At 31.6% G+C, this 21,762-nt stretch overlaps 1 protein-coding gene and 1 long non-coding RNA gene across 10 annotated transcripts in view; one reads left to right on the top strand and one right to left on the bottom strand.

Annotated features, from left to right (window-relative positions):
* Positions 1-21,762, top strand: part of LOC102679312 (dual specificity tyrosine-phosphorylation-regulated kinase 4) — a 176,900-nt gene that overhangs the window by 102,231 nt on the left and 52,907 nt on the right. The window contains exon 1 of one of the 9 annotated variants that reach the window (XM_006608735.2): positions 8,611-9,226. The exons of 5 other annotated variants lie outside the window; for them this stretch is intronic. Coding sequence is in view for 2 of the 4 variants with exons in the window: in XM_031514059.1 (XP_031369919.1) it covers positions 14,483-14,652 (170 nt within the window). In the remaining 2 variants the exon portion in view is untranslated. Of the gene's footprint in view, positions 1-8,610; positions 9,227-14,444; positions 14,653-20,450; positions 20,597-21,762 lie in introns of those variants that run through there. 3 more of the 9 variants (XM_031514059.1, XM_031514062.1, XM_031514081.1) reach the window with 3 other exon arrangements.
* On the bottom strand, positions 10,979-13,433 carry LOC116186553. The gene is made up of 2 exons (XR_004151571.1): positions 12,859-13,433; positions 10,979-12,652 (listed from the first exon to the last, which is right to left on the bottom strand). It is a non-coding gene; the product is annotated as an uncharacterized LOC116186553 (long non-coding RNA).

Genomic DNA, 21,762 nt, shown 5'->3' on the forward strand with positions numbered 1-21,762 from the left:
ATTAAAGCCTCGACAAAGTTTGCGCTCCTCGTCTCGCCTATGAAAATCGGCAATAAAAAACGATCACGCGTCATCAATCTCTTTATCCTTCCTCCAAAAATTCTTATTGTCCATTGTTCTCGTTCCCGAAAATCTGCGTTTATCTGTCTCTACAACCTTCATCCGGTTTCCCATCCGATAAAGGAAATCGTTTTCTCCGAACGTTTTCGAAAGATCGGTTTTTATCTTAATTGCGGAAAGTCGGGTGTTTTCAAAAACCGCGGAAGTGTGGTTTATTGCGCGTAGCTGCATCCAGAGCAGAGAAAGGTTTCCTTCTTTCTTTCCAGGGGGACGTTACATTGGCCTTAAGAGAGGTTTCCTTTCTTTTTCATCGCGCGAGAAATCACGCGGATGAATCACCCTCGTTTCGCGATCAATTCTTAAAGCGTGTTAACTGCGTTCCATTTTTCAACAATCGTGAGTTCTTACACACAGTTATATGCGTGTTATCTCATTGTGCTCATTGTGCTTTTTTATTAAGTTGATGGGAAAGCAATGTTCGATTCTGATTTCAAAAGTAAATCAATTTGTTACGTTGTTATATCCGTTTCTAAATTGCAAGAGATCCTTTCATACGCACGTCTATGCTTTGAATGAATGTTCTGTTGATACGAACACAGTAATAGGACATTTTCTATCTGCGAATCTACAAAGTGTTTATTGCTTTGAAATCATTTTGATGTGTTTATAGCTTTAGAGATTAGAGATGGTTGTAAGTAATATCGCAGATATATTCGAAGAAATTTAGTTTTCAAAACATTTGAGATCTATAAATAGTAGTTGCTTGATTTCTTTAACTTTATTATTAAGAAGGAATATCGAATATTTTATTTTTTTTCATTTGATGTATGATGATTTGAATTATTTGTTCATTGTCATATAAACAAAATATACTCGTTTTGTTTCTTAATTTTTTAATAAAATAAAATATTAATTGTTTCGTTACGTGAAAATTTTGCGTCCCAATTCACTTAGGATGCTTGAATTTATTACAAAAATTATATTCATTTTTATTTAAAATATATATATATATATGTTCTGTTATGAACAGAATATAAAATTCTCCTTTGGATTAGCAATTGAATTAGTCAGAAGTTGCAGAATCTCTGTCACAGATACTCATACGGATTTCCGATATGTGAGTGAGTCATTAATAGTAGTTGATCACGTGTAAAATTGCGTGGCAGGTGAAATCATGACTATCTATTTCACTTTGTGAATACGTACAATACGTTTCTGCAATTCTTTGCTAGATCGATCCTTGTTGTTCTCGATGAAACAATTAATTCGAGAAATGATGTTTGATCGTAAGTAATAAAATCTTCAAAGACAAGAGAGAGAATCAGAGACGGAACGAAAATGACCTTTCTCTTGATCCTATGTCGTCCAATTTGTGAATATTATCGCCAATTAACGATCTGTGCCTATTATTACGGGCCCTTACTTATTCCAAGAATGGCAACTCTATCTATCAAAAGTGTCAAAGCATCGTCCCTTCCTCGAAATAGCAATGCAAAAGAAGATATATGCGTTTAAATTCTCGATCGATGGAGATGTAAGATAACTTTCGCCGTTTTCTTGCTGGAAAATGTTTGCGCTGTTTCGTCTCATCCGATTCAAGTAAAATTGACGTAGTGAATGTTTTTCACTTTTCTTTTTTTTTTTTAAAAGAAAAAGAAAGAAGAAGAAAACTTCCAGGCAACGAATTTGAAATTTGATATATCCACGCGAGAAATATTCCCTTTTTCCCCGAGATTAATACGTTTGAAACTCGATCTCTCTTTGATAAAATACTCTCTCGCATTTTTGATATTGAAAAAAGAAAGGACAAATTCGTGAAATTCGTAGAATTCGTAGCAATTTGAATGGCTCATATATCACGAAGAATACAGAGAGCCACGTGTAAACCATTAAAAAAAATCTTAACTGGTTAAATGCGCACGAATATGAATAAATGACCACGAAATCGAAAAAACATGGAAGCGGAGGTCCCCAGGTTTTTCACCCCGACGAACTCGACTCTAGTTTTTCTTCTTCTTCTTCTTCTTCTACTTCTTTTTCCTTTGAAACGGAACACAGTCGCGTTTCTCACAGTAATGCATCTGGCCAGTGACTCGTTCTTTGAAACACTCGCCCACCTTGTCATCATGATTGGAAACCCTTTCGTAGAATCAGGTCAGACAGCTGTCTGGCCAGGCAAGGAGCACACCTCTGTGCTCTCTTCCTCCACGTCGTCGTTTCCTTCTTTTTTTTTTTTCTTTTTTCGTTTTTTTTTTTTTTTTTTTTTTTTTTTTTTTTTTTTTTTTTTTTTTTTTTTTTTTTTTTTTTTTTTCCTCCCTCAACACGATTCTCTCGCCAACAAAGACGTGCTCGAATCTCGTGCACACATTGAAACACCCACGCGGCAGCATAATAGGATCCGCGGCCCCCTTGTTGTTGTCCACTTAGGTTGTCCAAAGTCTTCTAACATAAAAACCGACCTCTCGTCGTGAGGGAAAAATTAGAGGGAGGCGTAGAGATAATACCTTTCCACTTTTTTGTATTTATATGTTTGAGAAGGATATAAAAATATCGATTTATTGATTTAATATTCGAGGAATTCTTATTCGAAAATTTGAAAATCAATCATTTTTTAGAATTAAAAAATTATCTCTAATTATTTTTGAATGGTATATTTGGATTATTCTAAAATCGTTTTAGAATTTTCAATATTTTTTTATATATATTTTTTTTAATAAGATGTATGCGAATTCTGTTAGAAAAATTTATTAAACAAGTTTATTACTTTATTTCTATAAAAAAATATCGATACAATATAATTATTATAAAATGATTATCTTAAAAAATGTGCAGTTCGATTTTAATATCGGTTTTTCAACTTTTATCGACTGTTCGATAAAAATTATTGTTATTAACAAATAATAATCTATTTAATTCGAGTTTATGCGAAAGCCAAATGTTTATGTTTACGTTGATGTGTGCGAATAAATCAATCACTCCGACAATAATTCCTGATGAGCTGCATCCGTTGATAACGAGTTGTTAACGAGAATTTCATGTGTTAAACTTTGTTCTTGTTTCACACATAAAATGTTGATATAAGAATATTCGATAAAAAAAACGAGAGTGATCTCGGCGTTTATAATTCATGTATGAGTATCACTGAAGAGCAAACATCGTTTTATCTGGAGTCAATAACTTGGTGCACAAAAATATTATATTATTCTTTCACGTTTAAATTTTACAAACGTAGAAAATACGAGTATCCAGATACTAATGTGCAAAGTAAATATTTGTGGAAAAAATGCAAATATTCGTTAACTCGTTACATTGGAACCATCAATATATCACGATAGTGAGCAAATATGGAATTTTCATCTAACAAATAAAAATGGTGTTTTAAAGTGTGTCGTATAAGCGGATCGAAAAAATGATCAAATTGATCAAAATTTTATCAACGCTTATTTTTTGCAATTTTTACATGTTGTGTAAAAATTAACTCGTGTCTATTGTTCCCATAATCGAACAAATTATTGAATAAATTTCAACGTTCCTCGAGAAATATTTCAAATATTTCTATCTTTATACTTTTCTTTTTTACACGTTTAATTATACAGTCAAACAATAATATTACTTTTAAATTAGAATTACATTTAATTAAATTCAGATCTTATGAAATAAAGCGTAGAAAGACGTGTAATATTTTGCGAATTTTTTCCCTTCTTTCTTTTTCTCTTTCACTCTTATCAGTGCGTATGCACAAAACATAAATTTGCATTCATTACAATGCTCGTATTCATCCGTGTTTTCAATTGTTTGTACAAAGTCTCTCCGACAATATTGCAGGCGCCAACAGTTTGCGAATATTTTTAATTGACGTTATTGTCATCGGTAATGGTGAAACTGTGACATTTCAAGAAAATTTGTGTCACTGTGAAAATGTACAGGCTCGTAAAAACAGATAGAAACGTTGATAAATATTTAGCCGATAAGAAAGTGGAATGTGAAGTCCCAATTTTTCGAACGATTCCACGTTTTATTGCTACTTCGTTTTGCAACGCTGTTTTCCTATTTACGGGGGAATTAATTACAAGATTGGCGAGATTCGAGTTCGAAAACGAAGGTGGAAAGTTTGGAAATCTGATTTCTGCGTTATTTTTGGCTTTTAATTGGCTTTTCGGTCCGCGAGGATAAATGATAGATTAATGATTATGGAGGGATAATAATTGCGTAATCGAGGGAAAATTGAACGATTACGCGAATCGTTATCTCCTCGAGTTGTTCAATAATTGCGAATATACAGGGTACATACTTGTTGCGTGTTCTTCTGTATTATATGTCGCTGTTGAGTATCGATGTGAAAGTTGCATCGTGATGCATCTCGTTATCTATGAAAATCGTTCTTTGATTCAAAGAATATGTAAGAATATATTCAAAAATAAAATTTTTAATTCTGAAAATTGTTGTTGGACAATTATTATTCTCAGATGCAATGTTTATTTGTAAAAAATACTTTTAAGAACAATTCTTTATTCTTAAATATATTGGCATTCTAAATTTCATCTGTCACATCAAAGAAATGATGACACAATATTCGTTGAACTATTATTCGTTATAAGTTTGTAAATAAAATTTGATGATGTGATTATTATATATTTCATAATGAAATAAAATAATGAATTCTTGAAGAGACAGTGAATTGACTCTCACAATTAGAAAGATAAAAATATGTGAATAAGGATTTGAGAATGGATGAATTAAAAAAGTATGTGTAAAAAATAACTTTTTTCCTAATTTGGACAAAAAGTTTTACATGGTTCGTTTATTTCTTTTAAATAGAAGAAATTTATTTAGTTTTCGCGTATTAATACATAAATATTTTTTGTTTTGATATATATATATATATATAAAACATTTTATAATTATAACTTTCATTATTTAAATATGACTCATGACATTCTTATTAATTATTATAGCATTTATTTATTCATGTTAATATTCTAGACATTAAATTGTTGGAGAATTTAAATAGTTTTAATAAAATTGAAGATATAGAATTGCTTATAATTCGTTTTAAATAATATCTCAGCTATTAATCTTGATTGTAATATTTTATGTAAATATTAGTTAAATAATTCGATGAGTTGTTCGACCAGTCGATACAGGTTCTTCGAGTTCTTGTTTGTAATTATAATATTTAATATAATATCGAATAATTGAATGTTAAAAATTAAAAGAGTATTTAAATATTTATGTTAATGTACGTATTCAAATGTAATAATTAATGTTAAGTGTTCTTTCTAAACACTTTAGTTTCTTTAGTTGATATTCATTTGTACGATTCGAAGCAGCTGGATATAATGTATATCTATTGCATACATTAATAATAGCAATTAATATAAATTTCTTTCTTCTACTTTATGTGACATAAATGATTATTGAAACATAATTGAAATTTAATAATATTACATAAATTTTTTGTTACTATTATTTTAATTACATAATATTTCTATAATTTTATTTATCTTCCTTCTGCAAATATTATTATTATTAAAATTGTATATTTGTAATCAGTTGGAATATGAAAATATGAAAAATTAATAATTCTTTATACGTAATTTCCAAAAGACTGGAATAATTAATGCTTTATTGAGAATTTATTAAATTAATTAAATTAATTAAATTATATACAAATAATAATTACTATTTAATTTACCGATTTAATTTGTCTTGACAAAATATAATAAAAATTAAATTTTACTTTTCTTCCTTACTATTTTCTATCCCATCCACCAAATTACAATTTACAAACAATTCGACAATAATTTTTATAATTAAAATAATTACAAATGGCAAAGAATAATGAAAACACCAGACATAACAAGGAAAAAAACAAAAATAATCAAACTTACCGTATCCTGAGTTCAAGTATTAAATTCCAACCTCGTAAAAACTAAAAACATTGAAATCCATCAGAAAAATATTGTTGCTTTCAATATATCGATCTCCCGAATGTCGATGATAAAAACATCGATGTTTACTGCCAATATATTTTCAAAACATCGTTACTATTTCTACGCTATATCCTCGCCCAAATGAGCGACATCGACAAGTGCAGAGGGAAGGAAGAAAACTTCGTCACCTGTCTCGTAACTAGAATCTGCCGGGCGATCGAGTTGTCTGCGGTTCTCTCTGTGCGGTCGTTGGATAACGTCCAGCTCGTATCACCTTCGGATACGAATGCGTGGCATAACTTTGACACATTGATCTTAAGCCGATAAAACGTGGCGAAGCAGCGTAACATGCGGTCACGCTCGATCCGAGAAATAAAAAAATATGTCCGCCGTTGTTCTTCCTGTTTCATGCGCGCTGGAGGCGCATGCGCCGTTTGCGCAAGATCGTGCAATTATGACGCTCGAAATTTCGAAACCGAAAAATGAATCTTTTTCGTGATTCCTCTGTATTCAAGAGGAATAGTAAAGAGAATGTTGTGACAAAGTGAATTTATTTTTAATTAATAAGATTGATTGATATTACGATAGTTTCTATGAATGAAAATTTAATGGAAGGCAATAATATTATTATTCTTATCATTGATCGATTACAAAACTAAGTTTTAAAGATTTCAGAAATCGAAATTTTTCAAGATTTTAATTATTGGTAAAGTAAAGTAATTCTTAAAAAATAAGCATTTTGTGTTTCGAGAATTTCAAAAGCTTCAAAATCTTACAAAGTTTTGTATTCGAATTTTATCAACTTAAAAATTATGTAGGTTATGTCGACCCATATCTAAACAATGTGTATTCTATATCGCAACATAGTGACGCAGTTATATGTGACTTTAGACTTTCCGTTGATCGTTAAAGGAAAAAATGAGTTATCCTTTGATGCGTTATTTCCTTCTTCTTATCATGGATGTTTCGCAAATATCGCAGTGGAAATTGTTAAATTCTATGTTCTCGATTATGGAATTGATATAATTAACTGTTTTTGTAATAATTAATCTGGTTTTTTTATTCATGGTAACATAAAAGAATAATTTTAATTCATTGTCGCCTTTGAAAATTGTTTATTTTAATCTTTGATAACGATTGCGAATGATTGTATATCTTATCTTATTATATCTTTTATATTATAAATAATTACATATTATAAGTTTGTGAATATTGACGATACATTTATATAGATAAATTTATCCCGATGATAAATAATAATTTTAAAACTTACTCATTGTTTCTATTTGTCAAGATATTAATACAAAAATTATCTTACAATAGAATACATCAAAAGAATAATTTTCAAAATTTTTTACAAGAATAAAAGAATTTTGAATCAAGTATTTGAAAATCGAGGAAATCTTGAAACATAAATAAAATTGATTTATTTATTAATTTATAAATTTATTATTATAAAAAATAATTTTTATTGAATAAGAGATAGATGTATCTTTTTTTGAATTTTTTAAAATTAAATTTAATATTAATTAGATTAAATATTACCAATGAAGTTATGAATGAATGAATGAGTCACATGTTTCCGCGAATTTAAATACGTAGTCGAATCTTGTAGTATTTTACTAGAAATGAAATTACTGATGAGATCGTCATCAATTATAAGAATTTTATTGTATTGTCAATAAAAATTAATCTTGCAATGTCTATAAATATACATATTTTTATTTACAAAGATTTTTATTAATATAAATCGAAGCAGAGGTGGAACATATAAACATATAAACAGATTGATCAGATTCGAAACTTCCTTTACATCATGTAATTAAAACCGGTAGATGACAGTGAAAGTGCATTTACTTATGCTAAATATTGCGTAATATATAGTTTACATACGCACATATAACGACATAATTGAGTTCTATTAATCTATTTTTTTTTTTGTGTTTGTTTAAAGAAAATTTACTTTTTTAATCATACTTAGTTTACTTAATTTAAATCTTTGTTATATTATATATTTAATTTTATCGCAAATTTTATTAATTATAATTATTTTTATAACCTAACCTCATATTTTTGTAATTGAGAAATTTTTGAGAAAATAAAGAATCGAGAAAAATAATATATCTATTAATTTATAATTAAAAAAAAAACAGTAACAGATTAAACGATAAAAGAATTTAGGAATAAATTATCAAAATATTCCACAGATTGATTCACTTTTTATCGTAAAGCGACGTCACGAAAAATCCGTTATTTTCTTCGCCTAAATCCCGCAAGCAAATGCGATTCACGTCATGCTTTATCTATTTCATTTTAAATCATCTTTTTTCGACGAAATCAATTCTACCAATTTTCTTCCGTATATTCTTTCATCGTGATATACTCCATACATTTGTTGGAATAAAACATGCATGCACGTATACACGCAAACATGAACATTCAGCATCATGCATCAGTGTCAGTGCACTGACACGCACTTTCGCATGTGAAGCTTTAAACATGTGCACGCACACGTATATGCGTTCTTTGCGGCAACGATTGGCTCTAACTTCTGTGGAGGGGATAAGGAAGGGTTCCGCAGTGGGGAGAGATGTGACTACAATTCCACTCGGTTTCGCGTTGTGTGAGAGTGAGTGAAAACCAGTCAGTCAGTTAGGCGAGCAGGCAAGAGCATGTTCGGTACGGGAGGAACTCTGTTACGAGCACGTTTAAATGATTGTGTGATAGATGCGTGATTATAGATGTTGACGATCGAATATATTGTTAGTCCGTTGAAAGAAAAAGAAAACGAAACATCGTTATATCTAAAATTTGATCGGTAACGGTGCACTGCCATTTCACTGCCGCGAAAACGAGAACTCGAATTTTTATACTCGTTAAATATTTGTGTTCCCTCGGCATTTATTTTGATTATCCTTTTTGAGAATCTTAACAATTTCGTGTGTCTATCATAACATCGTAATAACCGATATAACCTAGTTCTGTTTTCATTTTTTCTTTTCGTGCCTACCGGTCTGCGTTTTAAAGCTTGTGTAAGACGATATCGATAGATCATAGTCGCGGACACCAATGGACGTTTCCCACGCTAGTGTCGTGCCGCCAGTTTTGTTACACGTGACAAGTGAACAGAGGCTTGCAGAAAAATGCCCAGCCAAACTACGACTATTCTTCTTAAGTGTTCCATGGTGGATGTGCCTGCCCTTAATCACGTAAAATTGAAATCTCTGTACGGAGTAAGTACTTTCCGATATCACATCTCGATACTTAAATATTGTGCAATAGCGTGCATTTGATAAGGACCAGTCTCTAGAACGAATATAACGGTACGCAGACACTATACACCTTGTATTTATTGGTGACCCAAGACCAGTGATATATGGTCTTCGGAAAGAAGACACGATTCAAAAGATTTCTACCTGGATATGTGTGTGTGTGTGTGTGTGTGTGTGTGTGTGTGTCGAATATTTTTGTATCGCTTTTTGTTTTGATGATAAGGTAAGGTTTTTGTTTTGTTCGTTGCGAGAAGTTTAATGGATCTTTTCAAATCTTTCATCTTAATTTCTCTCCATGATTTAGAGAAAGTTTTTGAAGGAATATTAATTATTCCTATGCAATGATTTATTACCGTGCATGACATATTTTGATCTTCAAGATGAACATTCTTTATGCGAAGGAATATTTATATTTAGAGGTTATGTTATTTTTGTCATGCGCGATTCGGATATTCTTAACGATTCTAATAAGAATTTTTGTAACGCGTGAAATCGTAAATCGTATTTCTAAAATCTTTCGAAATTCTTTGTGTGTTAGAAGAACCGGCTGTTTCCTCGCAAAGCCGCGTGCGTTGACCACGTAGTTGTAGTTCGTTGATCGAGTGGAACGAACGAATGGTCGGTTTGAAAAAATCACCTTTCAATGGTGTGCACGCACAGTATAGCCGCAAGGGCTCGTGACAGGGTGAATAAAAGGGAAGGTCTGACTACAGTGTCTGGAGATGTTTGTGCCTCATTAACGTTAACCTCATTCGACGCAAATGCAGATGCATACACGAGCCGAGAAGCGTCTGTCCAGGAATCTCACGCTTGTCTACTCATAATAGCGTACGCACGTGTATTCATGAACATGTATGTGTAAACTATACATAAGTTAAATGTGTAATAACGAATATAGTCTCACTGATGATGCACACAGTGCATTATTATAGTGTTTTCAGAAGCGTAAAGGTTTAGATTATTTTAGGTTAGGAGAACATTTATATTTATTCTTAGGAAAAAATTGAAAAAAAGTCGTTAAAACGTATGAGTATTTAAATTTTTTATCTTTTAAAAGAAAATGAATACTCGTTTGACATTATTTTATTATTTGATCATAGTAAATGCGAGTCACGAGAAGGGAACCATATATGTTTGCGAGTGCATTTGTATAACGAAAGTGCAGTCTGATCGCACTGGTGCACATACGGTACCTTGTATTGACAAACGGACAATGGTCTCATATTTACAGTGCAAAACATTGCCATACCGAGAAAAGTGTCAACCATGTTGTATATCATACTTCGATAAAATATGTAAAGTACACCTTAACGGTGTACTTTTGAAGAAATAATCAGGAAGAAAATATTAGGATTAAAGAAAAAATATGTAACAAGGATTCTCAGAATTTTTGTCATAGATTATTTCAATTATTGAAAATTTTAAATAATACATTTTTATGTACTTCGAAAATCACTATTGTTTTTTAAAAATAATTAACGAATTTAATTTTTCTCTGAAATATCATTCCATTTATAAACAGTCGAGATATATAAGTCTTTATTCGTACCGACAGACACGATAATATTGACTTTTCTACACCAGACAAAGCCGATTGTCTTCGTTTCTTATTCGTAAAAATCTATTTGATTCCTGCGGAAGGAATATTTTTGCTCAGAAAACATACATTCAATTTACATATTAATAACTTGCATTATCATCTGATACAAAAGTAAAAAATAATAAGTAATCTTTATTGATACATTAGTAATAACTTTCGTTATCGGATAACAATCTGGCGATCGATATCATGTAACGTTATAAGCAACGTGACTCCGCTCTTACCAAGTAGCCTCTTACGTTTTCTTGTGCATCCACGCTCTAAATATAAACGAACACGAGTACACGAAGTGTTGTTTTAATTCACTGTCACTGCTGCAGGAGGGTAGAAAGACACGTGTGTGTGGGAAATAGAAACAAACGCGGCAAACTGCACGAAAGTGACGAAAAATTTAACGATCGCACATGTGTGTAGACTACATGTCAGTTTATATACATATGTATATAACTTTGAGTAATTTTTTTTGTTTATACTTTCGAAAAACTTTAACATTGTTCCTGATCGATAGATAAATTAATCTATTACGAATAACACGATAAACTGATCGATATTGCAGAGAAAACATAGTCATTGTGTCGTAATTGCAAATATTGAAATGATAAAATTCTTGTAGAACATTAACGTGAAAAAAAGCAATAAAGTAATGATATGAAATCAATTTGTACATTTCATTGTTATATTTTTCCAACTCGCTTCTCTGTAACGTGTAATTGTGTAATTTAGTAAACAATCATGATACTGTATTTCGCGGTTGAACGCGTAACATAACCTTTTTCCGCGAAACATTTACTTTTACACTATACTTTTCGCACGTGCAATCGATAAATATATTTTTTTTTCTCTTTTTTTGGCTTTTATTATTATCTAACTGGAAATCCATTGGAGTGTGTTAGAAAAGTGTGTGTTAGAAAAGTGTGTGCTCGTCACGCGTCCTAGACATCTTGAACATCTCCGAACCATGGCGTCGAGGTGTAATATGATCCATTCGAGTTCGTAAGTAAACGAAAACGATCTTATTGCGTAGTGAAGCATTTTTTCGCCTAGGTTTCCATGGTACTATAGTGGAAAGACGTGTCTGTAAACAAATAATATCCGCCATTTTTTCATCCGCGAATACGAACGTTCGCTATATGTTTGGAATAGATTCAAATCATAAATCGAGAATTAAAGATGGAAGATATCGAAAGATTCGCCCAAGGCGTATACCGTATACCTCCAAATATTATTCTGGAATGGCCTGAGGATAGAAATTACGCGTCTCGGGACCGGTATCGCTTTAATTCGATAACCTGTTTCCTTTTTATGCGTCGATTCCGCTCTCACAGAGACCAGGCTGGGATAACCGTTGCTGTTTCTGCTTCGTTTTTTGTCCGACCTCGTATGTACTATATATGTAATATCTGTACACCTAAAACGAAGTGACCAGGTCGAGCTCGTGGCCGTGAAAGTTCTGTTTCACTTGTTTACAGGCCATCAGGGCCGTTTCTCGTAGCTTCCCCGCGACTCGGGTAGTTGTAAAGGGGTCTTTCGCCTGCCTCGAGGAAAAAGGGAGAAATTTTCGAAAGCGATGACAGATCTTTCCGAATCCATTGCACGCGCTCATCTCTGCTCTAATTTTCCAATCCGTTGTTGACGTGCTTTCTTGATCGTTTTTCTCCTTACACTGTATGCTTGATTAAAGAGCGATTTCAATTTCCTTTTACGCAAAAGTGGTAATGATAATGATGTCAACCGGTACAGCACGAAGCGTTACAGTTTCCTTTTTTACAGAAGGAAGAAAAATTGACCTAGAAATTAAATCGTTTCTTTATTATTATTGTGTGATATTTTAAGATTTAAAGATTTTTCTTTCGATATTTCTATAAATAACTTTCTTTATTTAATAATGCAATGATTATCTGAAATTATAGGTTAAGTTTTTATACAGTCGAAGAATATTAATTTTCTTTTCTTTTGATTGATTAGAATAAAAAATTAAAAGATATTTACATACACAGCATGTTAGTCATTCATCTTGAAAGTGCTTCAGAGAGTCAAACTCTACAAAAGAAATCCCATCTCTTTATTTCAATCTAACCCTTACTATGGTTCATTGTTTTTCGTGTTCCCTACGGATCACAAGTCAAGTACTCTATTTCACCACCAGAGGGATGAGTGTCTGAATTCAAATGCGCGTTTCAATTTCGCGCATGTAATATTAGATGACGACGCATATAACGGTGATAAAGTTTAGTGGGTGTAATTTTCACAAATGAAAGAGTCGTGCAGTCAGTGATACGATAAAGTTGTTTTAATGTTCTGGATGTGTTCTAAATGATTATGTGCTGAAAGAGAAGTAGCATCATATTAAGGTATGGAGGATTATACATTTCGCGATTGATAACAACAACGAACGTTATTGCACGCTGTATACTTATAGACCAATCAGATGTTTATCAGACGAGTTAAACAATTTCCGATTAATAGTAACTAGCAAAGCAAGTTTCTCTTTGCCCTGGGCGACAGATCAGATCATCTCGCAGACAGTCTTATGTGAATGTTGTTCGTGCACTTAATGTGTTTCGTTCCATTCACATCGTCTACTTATGCTATTTAATTATTTAATTTTATAATATTTCTGTATAATTCTATAATCTGTATGATATTTTATATTTTTTCTTGACTCTTCAAAAACTTTTATGCATGCTATATGCACATGCGATCGATGCACGCGAATTTGAAATTGCACGAAATTATTAAATGTTCGATTATGATAGAATAAATACAATAACGATTGGTGTTATAATAATAGTTTCATTTATGTTTCGAGTGATTCTTCTTTTTTTTTTTCTTAGAGTATTTGAAACGATAATTTTCATGTCAGAATAGAATTTTAATTTTAATTTTAATTTTAATTTTAATTTTAATTTAATTGAATTTTAATATGAAATTTAAATGAATATATAAATAGGAAAGGTGAAATTAGAACATGAAAAAGTGAAATTTACATGTTTTGTATAAGCATTTATTTCTTTCATTGAATTTAATAATATTAAAATATAATCTGTATTAAAATATAATCCTCTCTCGATAAAATTGATTATCGCTTTCAATAATAACATCAACAATTATCATCAAAAGTATTCCTGATTGAAAATTTTTTCATTTAATTCATTTTCTTCGTGCTTTCAATATAAATATCTAAATTTCGTTAAAGCGTTGAGAAATCTTCGAACATAACCTCACTAAGTATTCCTGTCACAGTGTTATATATTTCCCATTGATAGCATTTCTCGCGATCTAGTCACTGCTTTTTTCGGCACGAAACAAACGTTATACTCAACGAAAGGGGATTTAAAGTCGATTCGACATAACCTTTCTCCAGTCAGCAATAAAATAATTCGCCTGGCAAGCAAACACTTGACTCCTCCCTGTCCTTTGGCCGCAACAGACGTCGCCACTTGAGCACAGCCCCTTTTTTCCTTCTGCTGCGTGCGCACGCCAGTCAAAGCAGTCAAACGACGCATTTCGTTCTCTGCGTATATCTATACTTGTCGTTTACTTCGTGTTTTCGCCATGTTACTCTCGCTAGAGAGAACAGCCGGTCCTTCTTCGTTCTCTTTTCGCTCGAATTCAGCATGTTTCTCGAGCAGGATCACGCTTCGATACCATTGTCGGTCGATCGTCTCTTTTTCGGACCTGTTTCTGTACCTATTTCCACGATACAGAAGAGAAGAGCATCAATTGCGTACCCCGTGCACAGCATGCAATTAACTTACGCAAAAATTGCGACCACTCGAGCAAAAAGGTAATACGGTTGACATTTTTTGCGAGGGGGACGCTGGTATATTGCGAAAAGCTTCCATCTTGTTTCCTTAACATTGCAGGAGAAAAGGTAAATGAGCTCTTGTTTTTCAACCGAGACGAATCGCGTTCCACTTCCGTTTTCTTTTTTTTTTCTTTTTTTTCGAAAACTTATCGATTCCTAGAAGAAAAATATTATAAAATACTTTGATAGTATGTAGTTTCTTTACTATGTTTAGTTGAATTTCTTTGTGGAAGTTTTTAGTGACTGGCCTGAAAGATTAGAAGAGAAGTGATTTTGTGATTTCTTGGTTAGGTATTCCGGTTTAAATTCTGTGAAGTTGGAAGCAAGAAATTCGATAGGTTTAATGCTTTCCAAGATCGTATAAATATATAGGTCCTTTGTATGAAATATTTCATATAAAAATTATTTAGATAATAGAAAGTAATGAAAAATATTAAATTATAAAAATTAGCTAATAACTCTGGTAATTATTAAAAAGTATATATTTTTTTAATTAGAATTTATCATTTTAAACTATACAAAAGAGATAAAAATATTTCCTTATAAAAGAAAATCTGAAGGTTTTAAAAGTAATAAATATCCTCTCTATACTATTCTCTGCAAGATTCTATTTTTCATTTTTCATTTATTTTTATGAAAATAAAAAGTAAATTAATGAAAAATAAAATCATTTCGAAAACTTTTTCTTTTTATAAAAATATTCATCAATTTAATTTACCAAATTCTTTTTCTTTTTCTATCGTTTTTTTTTCGAGTCAATTATTGAGTCAAACCACGTAAGTACATGCTGCTCGAACACGATCGTTAATTGGTCACGTGTATTAGACTCAGAAAAAATAACGTGTAGAATTTTTCACAGCGTACCGGACGAGCCATATCATGTCGTAACATACTGAAATAGGTTAAGAGTTAACCATCTGTTGCTAATACCAGAAGCGGTTTCACCGATCAATGACCACTGGCTAATTAATACTTGTGAAAACGTCCCGACTAGGAAATCCTTCGTATACTTGCGTCAGTATTTGGCGAACATTCTATTTGGAAACTAACTAGAGATTAAAAGATACAAAAAACTTTTACTTACTTTCAGAATATTGTTAATCCACGAACGTATATTCATTTTATCGTATATTCTAATAGTATAAAAATATTTTTAATGTATTCTTAAAATTTATTTTTTTTTATTTATAACATATTTTACAAAAAGGTAAAAATTAGAAGAATCGTATATATTTTATGATTAAAGTTTTTTTTTTTATTAGATAATGAATTAAAATTTCATTTTTTGACTGAGATCCGATGGAACAATTAAATAAGAATAATTAATTGTTTCCTGAAAATAATATATTTTTAAAAAAATATAATAATGGTATGCAATAATATTCAGAGTTATTTATCAAAGAAAATTGGATTTGACTTATTATCCGTGATTATTTTGTGATGATCTGTTATTCCAAAATGTTATTCGGCAATTTAGGAAGAATAAGATTTTTTGCTAAGATTTTTTGTTAAGCTAGATATAATATGTATAATTAATAATTTGCATATCATGGTTGTCATTAAGTAATTTTGCTTGGTGCATCAACCAGGAAGATAATTGACAATTGATGATCAATGATCTCGATTTTAAGAATTATTATTCTTTTTTGTATTCTCATATATCATCAATTTCGTGGAGTAAAAGTACCAGTTTTTTTGGAAATTTTAAAAAAAGAAAAATAATAGTTTTGTGATATTTACTCTATTAATATTTGTATAAAATGTAGATAAATTTTCTAATTGAAAAAGAAATATATATAATTAATCACAAAATTATTCATTCGTCTGAAGTTTTAAAAATATAATTTTTCATTTATGCTTTATTATTATTTTATTACTATTATATGTATAATTTTTAAAAAATAAAAGAAAATATTTCAAAATTAGATTTATATGTTTATAAGTAATAGTTGATTTTTTTTATTAATTTTTTTTATAAAATATATTGAATATTTTTCATAGCCAAATATTTTAATTAAAAATAACTGTACATGTAAATCAGAAGATGAACAAAAAAAAAAATAAAAAATCAACGGTTTGAATAACGTCGGTTATTTTTATATCAAGTCCACTTTGAAAGTCTAAAAGTTTCCTATATGAATGATGAATTCCATCACGAATCAGGTATCTAAAACCATGAATACAAAGCACGCATAAATGGCTATAAATCTTCGGGGTTTAAATTTGTTCCGATTCATTTCTTCTTAACTCGATTCGTTCTAACTGGACATCTTGATGATCCGAATCACTTGATTCTACTTTCTTTTTTCAACTTGAATAGGTGTAACATTTTTAAAAACCATGACCAGTAGATCTTTCATCTTGATTTATTTATAATACTTAATATTATTTCGTTATTAATTTAAAAAATTTGGTTTATGATGTTTTTAACCATTCTTCATTTTTGAAATTCGATACTTTTCAAATTCTAAATAATAAAAAATTCTTCTTTATATTCTTTTATTAAAAATAAAAAACATTCAGACATCAAATTATTTATAGATATAACAAATAATCACAAATAAAACGATGATTTTTCATAAAGAATCAAAGTGATACAAGGTATGGGTAAAGAATTGAGTCACTTTCAAATACTCTCACGATTCATTTCCATCGACCATAATTTCTCATAAACCGATTCGTTTCGAGCTGCAAATCGTTTTCCATCCAATTTCACAACTTCATTCTCATTTACTATGCCACTGGCTTCACTTATGCTCGCGCTTCAACACTTTAACGATCCAATAAAAATCTTTTTAAGATTCCTCTATCATGTATTTCCGCGGTAAAGACAATCGCATGAAACAGTTAAGAACCGCGAGACAATAATTCACGCGTTTTATGGGTAGGCCGTTCCCACTAGGGAAAGTAAGTCAATCGACTGTTGATAAGTTAGGTCTCACAACAGGTCAACTAGCGGAAATTACGATTTTCTAAAGCTGAGACTCATGAGCATCTTATTTATGCATCATAATCATATATTTTTCAGCCAATTTTCAACATTCACTCGAGCCAATTTCAACATTTGCCACTCGATATTTTATTATTATTTTGTATAAATGCATAATAATTGTATTTTATTCACGTTAAAATATTGCAAATCATTTTAATCCAGCTACCATACATCCTAACCTATAATTTATCAGAAAATTAAATTAAACTACGTCACAAAATTTCCTATTTAATTGACTTGAATTAGAATTTTTTTTAATGAAGTCTACATAGAATTTCCTTTCCTCTATGAAAAGTAATCATTTGCTTATAATCAATAATCTCGATTCACAGTGGGAGTCCTAACCTTATCAGAATTAATTCCGGTTAGAAAAGCGGAATATTCTTGGTTTCGAGAAAACGACACATCCATCACAACGGGTGGTATTCTCGTATCCGTAATATTTTAAATCTCTTCGCTTTTACTCAGGCAGAAAAAGCGTTCGTTTTTGCTCGAGTTATTGGCAACTTATTATTACTTACGATGAATCGTAGCATGGACGATCCTGAAAGCGACTTTACGTTGAAATTACGCGTCTTTCGTGTAAACGTGCACGAATGTTAAATGATGGTTTCTTTTGCGATTGTTTTTCTCCTTCAAAAATGGAATTCATCGAAGTATGTCGTTTATCGAGAATACTTTGTGAATTTCTGGTATGATATCGAAGGCGCGTAATTTAAAAACGCGCTTGCGAAAGAACGCGCTTGGAAATAATATATAGAAATGCGGCGAGAATTCCATTGCAATGACTTGTGAATCGTCTTGAGGAATTAGAATGAATTAATTTTAATGTATAATTTTGCGTTGTTTTTTTCTCCTCCGTGTCATCGTCAGCGATATGAAAACATTCTTTATTGCATTACTTGTAGATTCTATTTTTATTTTTCACTCAAGTTTTCTTTATCTCTTATATTCGACTTATAGTATTTATTATATATAATTTATATAATTATATATGATTATTTAATCATGGTTGAAAATAATTTCATTCGATAGATAAAAGAAGAATATTACAAAAAACTATTTATATTTTATACTTTCTCTTTTTTCTTATATAGGTTTTTTTCATTTTTTAATGAACATGAACATAATATTTCACTTTTTCAAATTTTCGCTGCATCATCTTATAAATATTCCGCTCATAAATTTTAAAACATTCATTATATCCATCCATTTGCTCAATCCGCTATTGGAACTAATGCAATTTTTTTTAGAATGAATGAAATTATTTTAGAAACACATATGCGAGTGGTTATCTTCTGTAACCAGCCACACAATATTCAGAAAAAAACCGACGTTCCGGTTATTAATCATTCGAAGACAGGTTGATTACAAAGCATCGAATATTAACGTGTATTAAAACGAAATATAGTACCGGTTATTAAAGTTACATGGAACTACAGTAACCGAAGATTTAGATTGTTAACCCAATCCCTCTAGTTACAGTGTGACTAATAGGTATGAAATTTGCACACAGTCGAGCCTCAGGTTAAAGGCGTCAGGTTGTTTGAATAGCGTAACAACTGCTTATTTATCTCCATGCAAAAGCCATTCTTGTATTAATCGATTTTCTTATATTTTCTTTAAAAATTATTTCCACGGGAGAATACATTAACACGTTCGTTATCACGCTTCGCGTATTCAACGGTATGCAATAATTTTTCTACAAATAGATAAAAGTTAAACGCGCGTTTAAAGGCTAATACATAAACATAAGAATATAATAAGATAATATTGGAAATAAACGATATTGCAATTACTGAAAACATGCAAATGTTTATAGCAAAATTACTCAAATTTATTACAGGAGAAATGGCATTTAATTTTACAATTAATGCCATGTGAATATTAATCACTTTTTCCTTATATTACGTACGATTCAAATATCAAACATGAAAATCCATTTCTTCCAATTCACTTCGTCCTACCATATTTTATCCCATCTCCTCCTCCTCCTTCTTCTTCTTCTTCCATTAAAGCAATTCATTCATTATGCTAATCTCTTATGCAAAATTTAAATTTCCAATCTTCTAATACAGATATATAAATTCACTGCATATATATTCCATCTTCCACATGATTAATATCCTCAACAAAATTCGAATATCAAACGTCACCCTTCAAACCCATCCAAAGCAATTCGTCCCCTTCTTATCCCAAAAATTCAAATTTCCCGCCCAATCAATTTATCCCCTAGCCTACTATCCTCCTACAAAATTCAGTGTCCATTTCCATGTATCTATAAAAGTTTCGAAAGGAAAAAGGGTCCTCTATCCGTGCCCAGAAAGAAAACTAGACAAAGGAAATCCCACGCTGCGTCCTTGGATTTCGTTTTATCGATCCAACCACCCACCCAATCCACCCATTCCGTTTCCAGAACAAAAGTAACCAGTCGAAATAAACCTCTCTCTCGCTAGTCTTCTCTTAGGGAAGGAGATCATCGTTCCTCTATGCTGAATCAGCCTCGAAGGGCAGCTGTGTGCACCTCTCCTCTCTCTCTCTCTCTCTCTCTTTGTATCTGCGCAGGTTGGCAGGTGTTGAGACGAGATACATCTGCTATCCTGCACGTGTCTCTCGAAGGGATTCCTTCTCTCTGCACGTTCAGGTATCCACGAACCTCTCCTCCTCTCCCTCCCTCCGTTGGTCTCTTTCCTGGGAAGATCTAGCGAGTCGGCGCAGAAGTTGTGTGCGCACGTGTGCGCGCGCAAAAGCAGTGGAACCGGTGTGTGCTCTCGATCGGCAACACCGTACATGGTGTGTCGAAAAAAAAAAATTCCACGATTTAAATCATTGGAGCGGACCGTTTGATAAATTTATTATCGCGCGTTTATTTTCTGGAAGACTCGTTCACATTTATTTGCGCAAGATCTTGCGCGACGATGTGTTTGCAAGGTATGCGGTGAAACGTGGCCCCCAGAGATTGGATTGGGATTAATGGAAGGAGCGTAAGGGATGAGAGAATTTTTGCGCGCGAATGTTATGGGTTAAGTAAATGTATTTGGTTGAAAGAAGATGTTTGTGTTTTTTTTGACGTTGAAGTTGATGTTTGTAGAATCAAAAAATTATTTATAACATATCATTGAATGATGTAACACATGATGAACGATAAATGATTGATTAGATAATACTTTTGATTGTAGCGAAGATCGATTTGACAATTTATTTGATATGATACTTTTTAGAGTTACTGTTTTGATAAAATGTTGCATAGAAGTATAGTTAAAAAAAGTATAAATCTGGATTCATTTAAATATGATAAAATGTTGTCTTGAATGAATTTTATCGTTTATGAGAATTATATCGTTTATGAGATTATGATATTTATAAAGATTATTATTTAAAATAAAATTCCTCGATCGAATCAAATCTTGATCAAAAAAATCAATTTTAAAGATCGATCCAATATCAACGATACATTCCTTAAAAAAATATTCTCCACGAATATGATATTCCGAATCTTCCACCTCTTTTCACCGCCACTTGATACATTCGTGATTGCAGGAGAAATCTCGAAATCTCGTGTTTTTTTCGACACACCTTGTATACCAACAAGGGAACGAATCCCATCACCTGCTATCGCTTGTTGCGCGTGCGGCCAGGTGTCCCGAGAAAAATGGAAAAACGCAAGAGCAAGGGAGATTAAGGCCTCTCGATCCTTCGCCAGGGTTAATGATAGGGTTTGCCACGATTTCAACCTCCTTTTTTTTCTCTCTCTCTCTCTTCCACTTCCCCCCTCTTTTTTCCCTCCTTTTCTTTTTTTATACATATATATATACACATGTGTACAGATATTATGCGCTCAATGTGTTCCATGCGTTACCGGGTCTTTTCACTTTTTGTCCAGTGGCTGGCCGTGCATACATTGTACAATACATTGTACGCTCATCTGGTCGAAAGGATCTTCAACGAGAGATTGAATTCCTTTATGGTCTACTTGTAGCTTCTAGCGGTTTCACGGGTTGGAGAGAAATTATTGCTTTCGATCGAACGCATAAGTTGTGTTGAACGAAAAGCGTGTGAGAAAGTTGTCTCTCTCTCTCTCTCTCTCTCTCTCTCTC

The sequence above is a fragment of the Apis dorsata genome, unplaced genomic scaffold, assembly GCF_000469605.1.
Source record: "Apis dorsata unplaced genomic scaffold, Apis dorsata 1.3 scaffold_44, whole genome shotgun sequence".
Taxonomy (NCBI): Eukaryota; Metazoa; Arthropoda; class Insecta; order Hymenoptera; family Apidae; genus Apis; species Apis dorsata.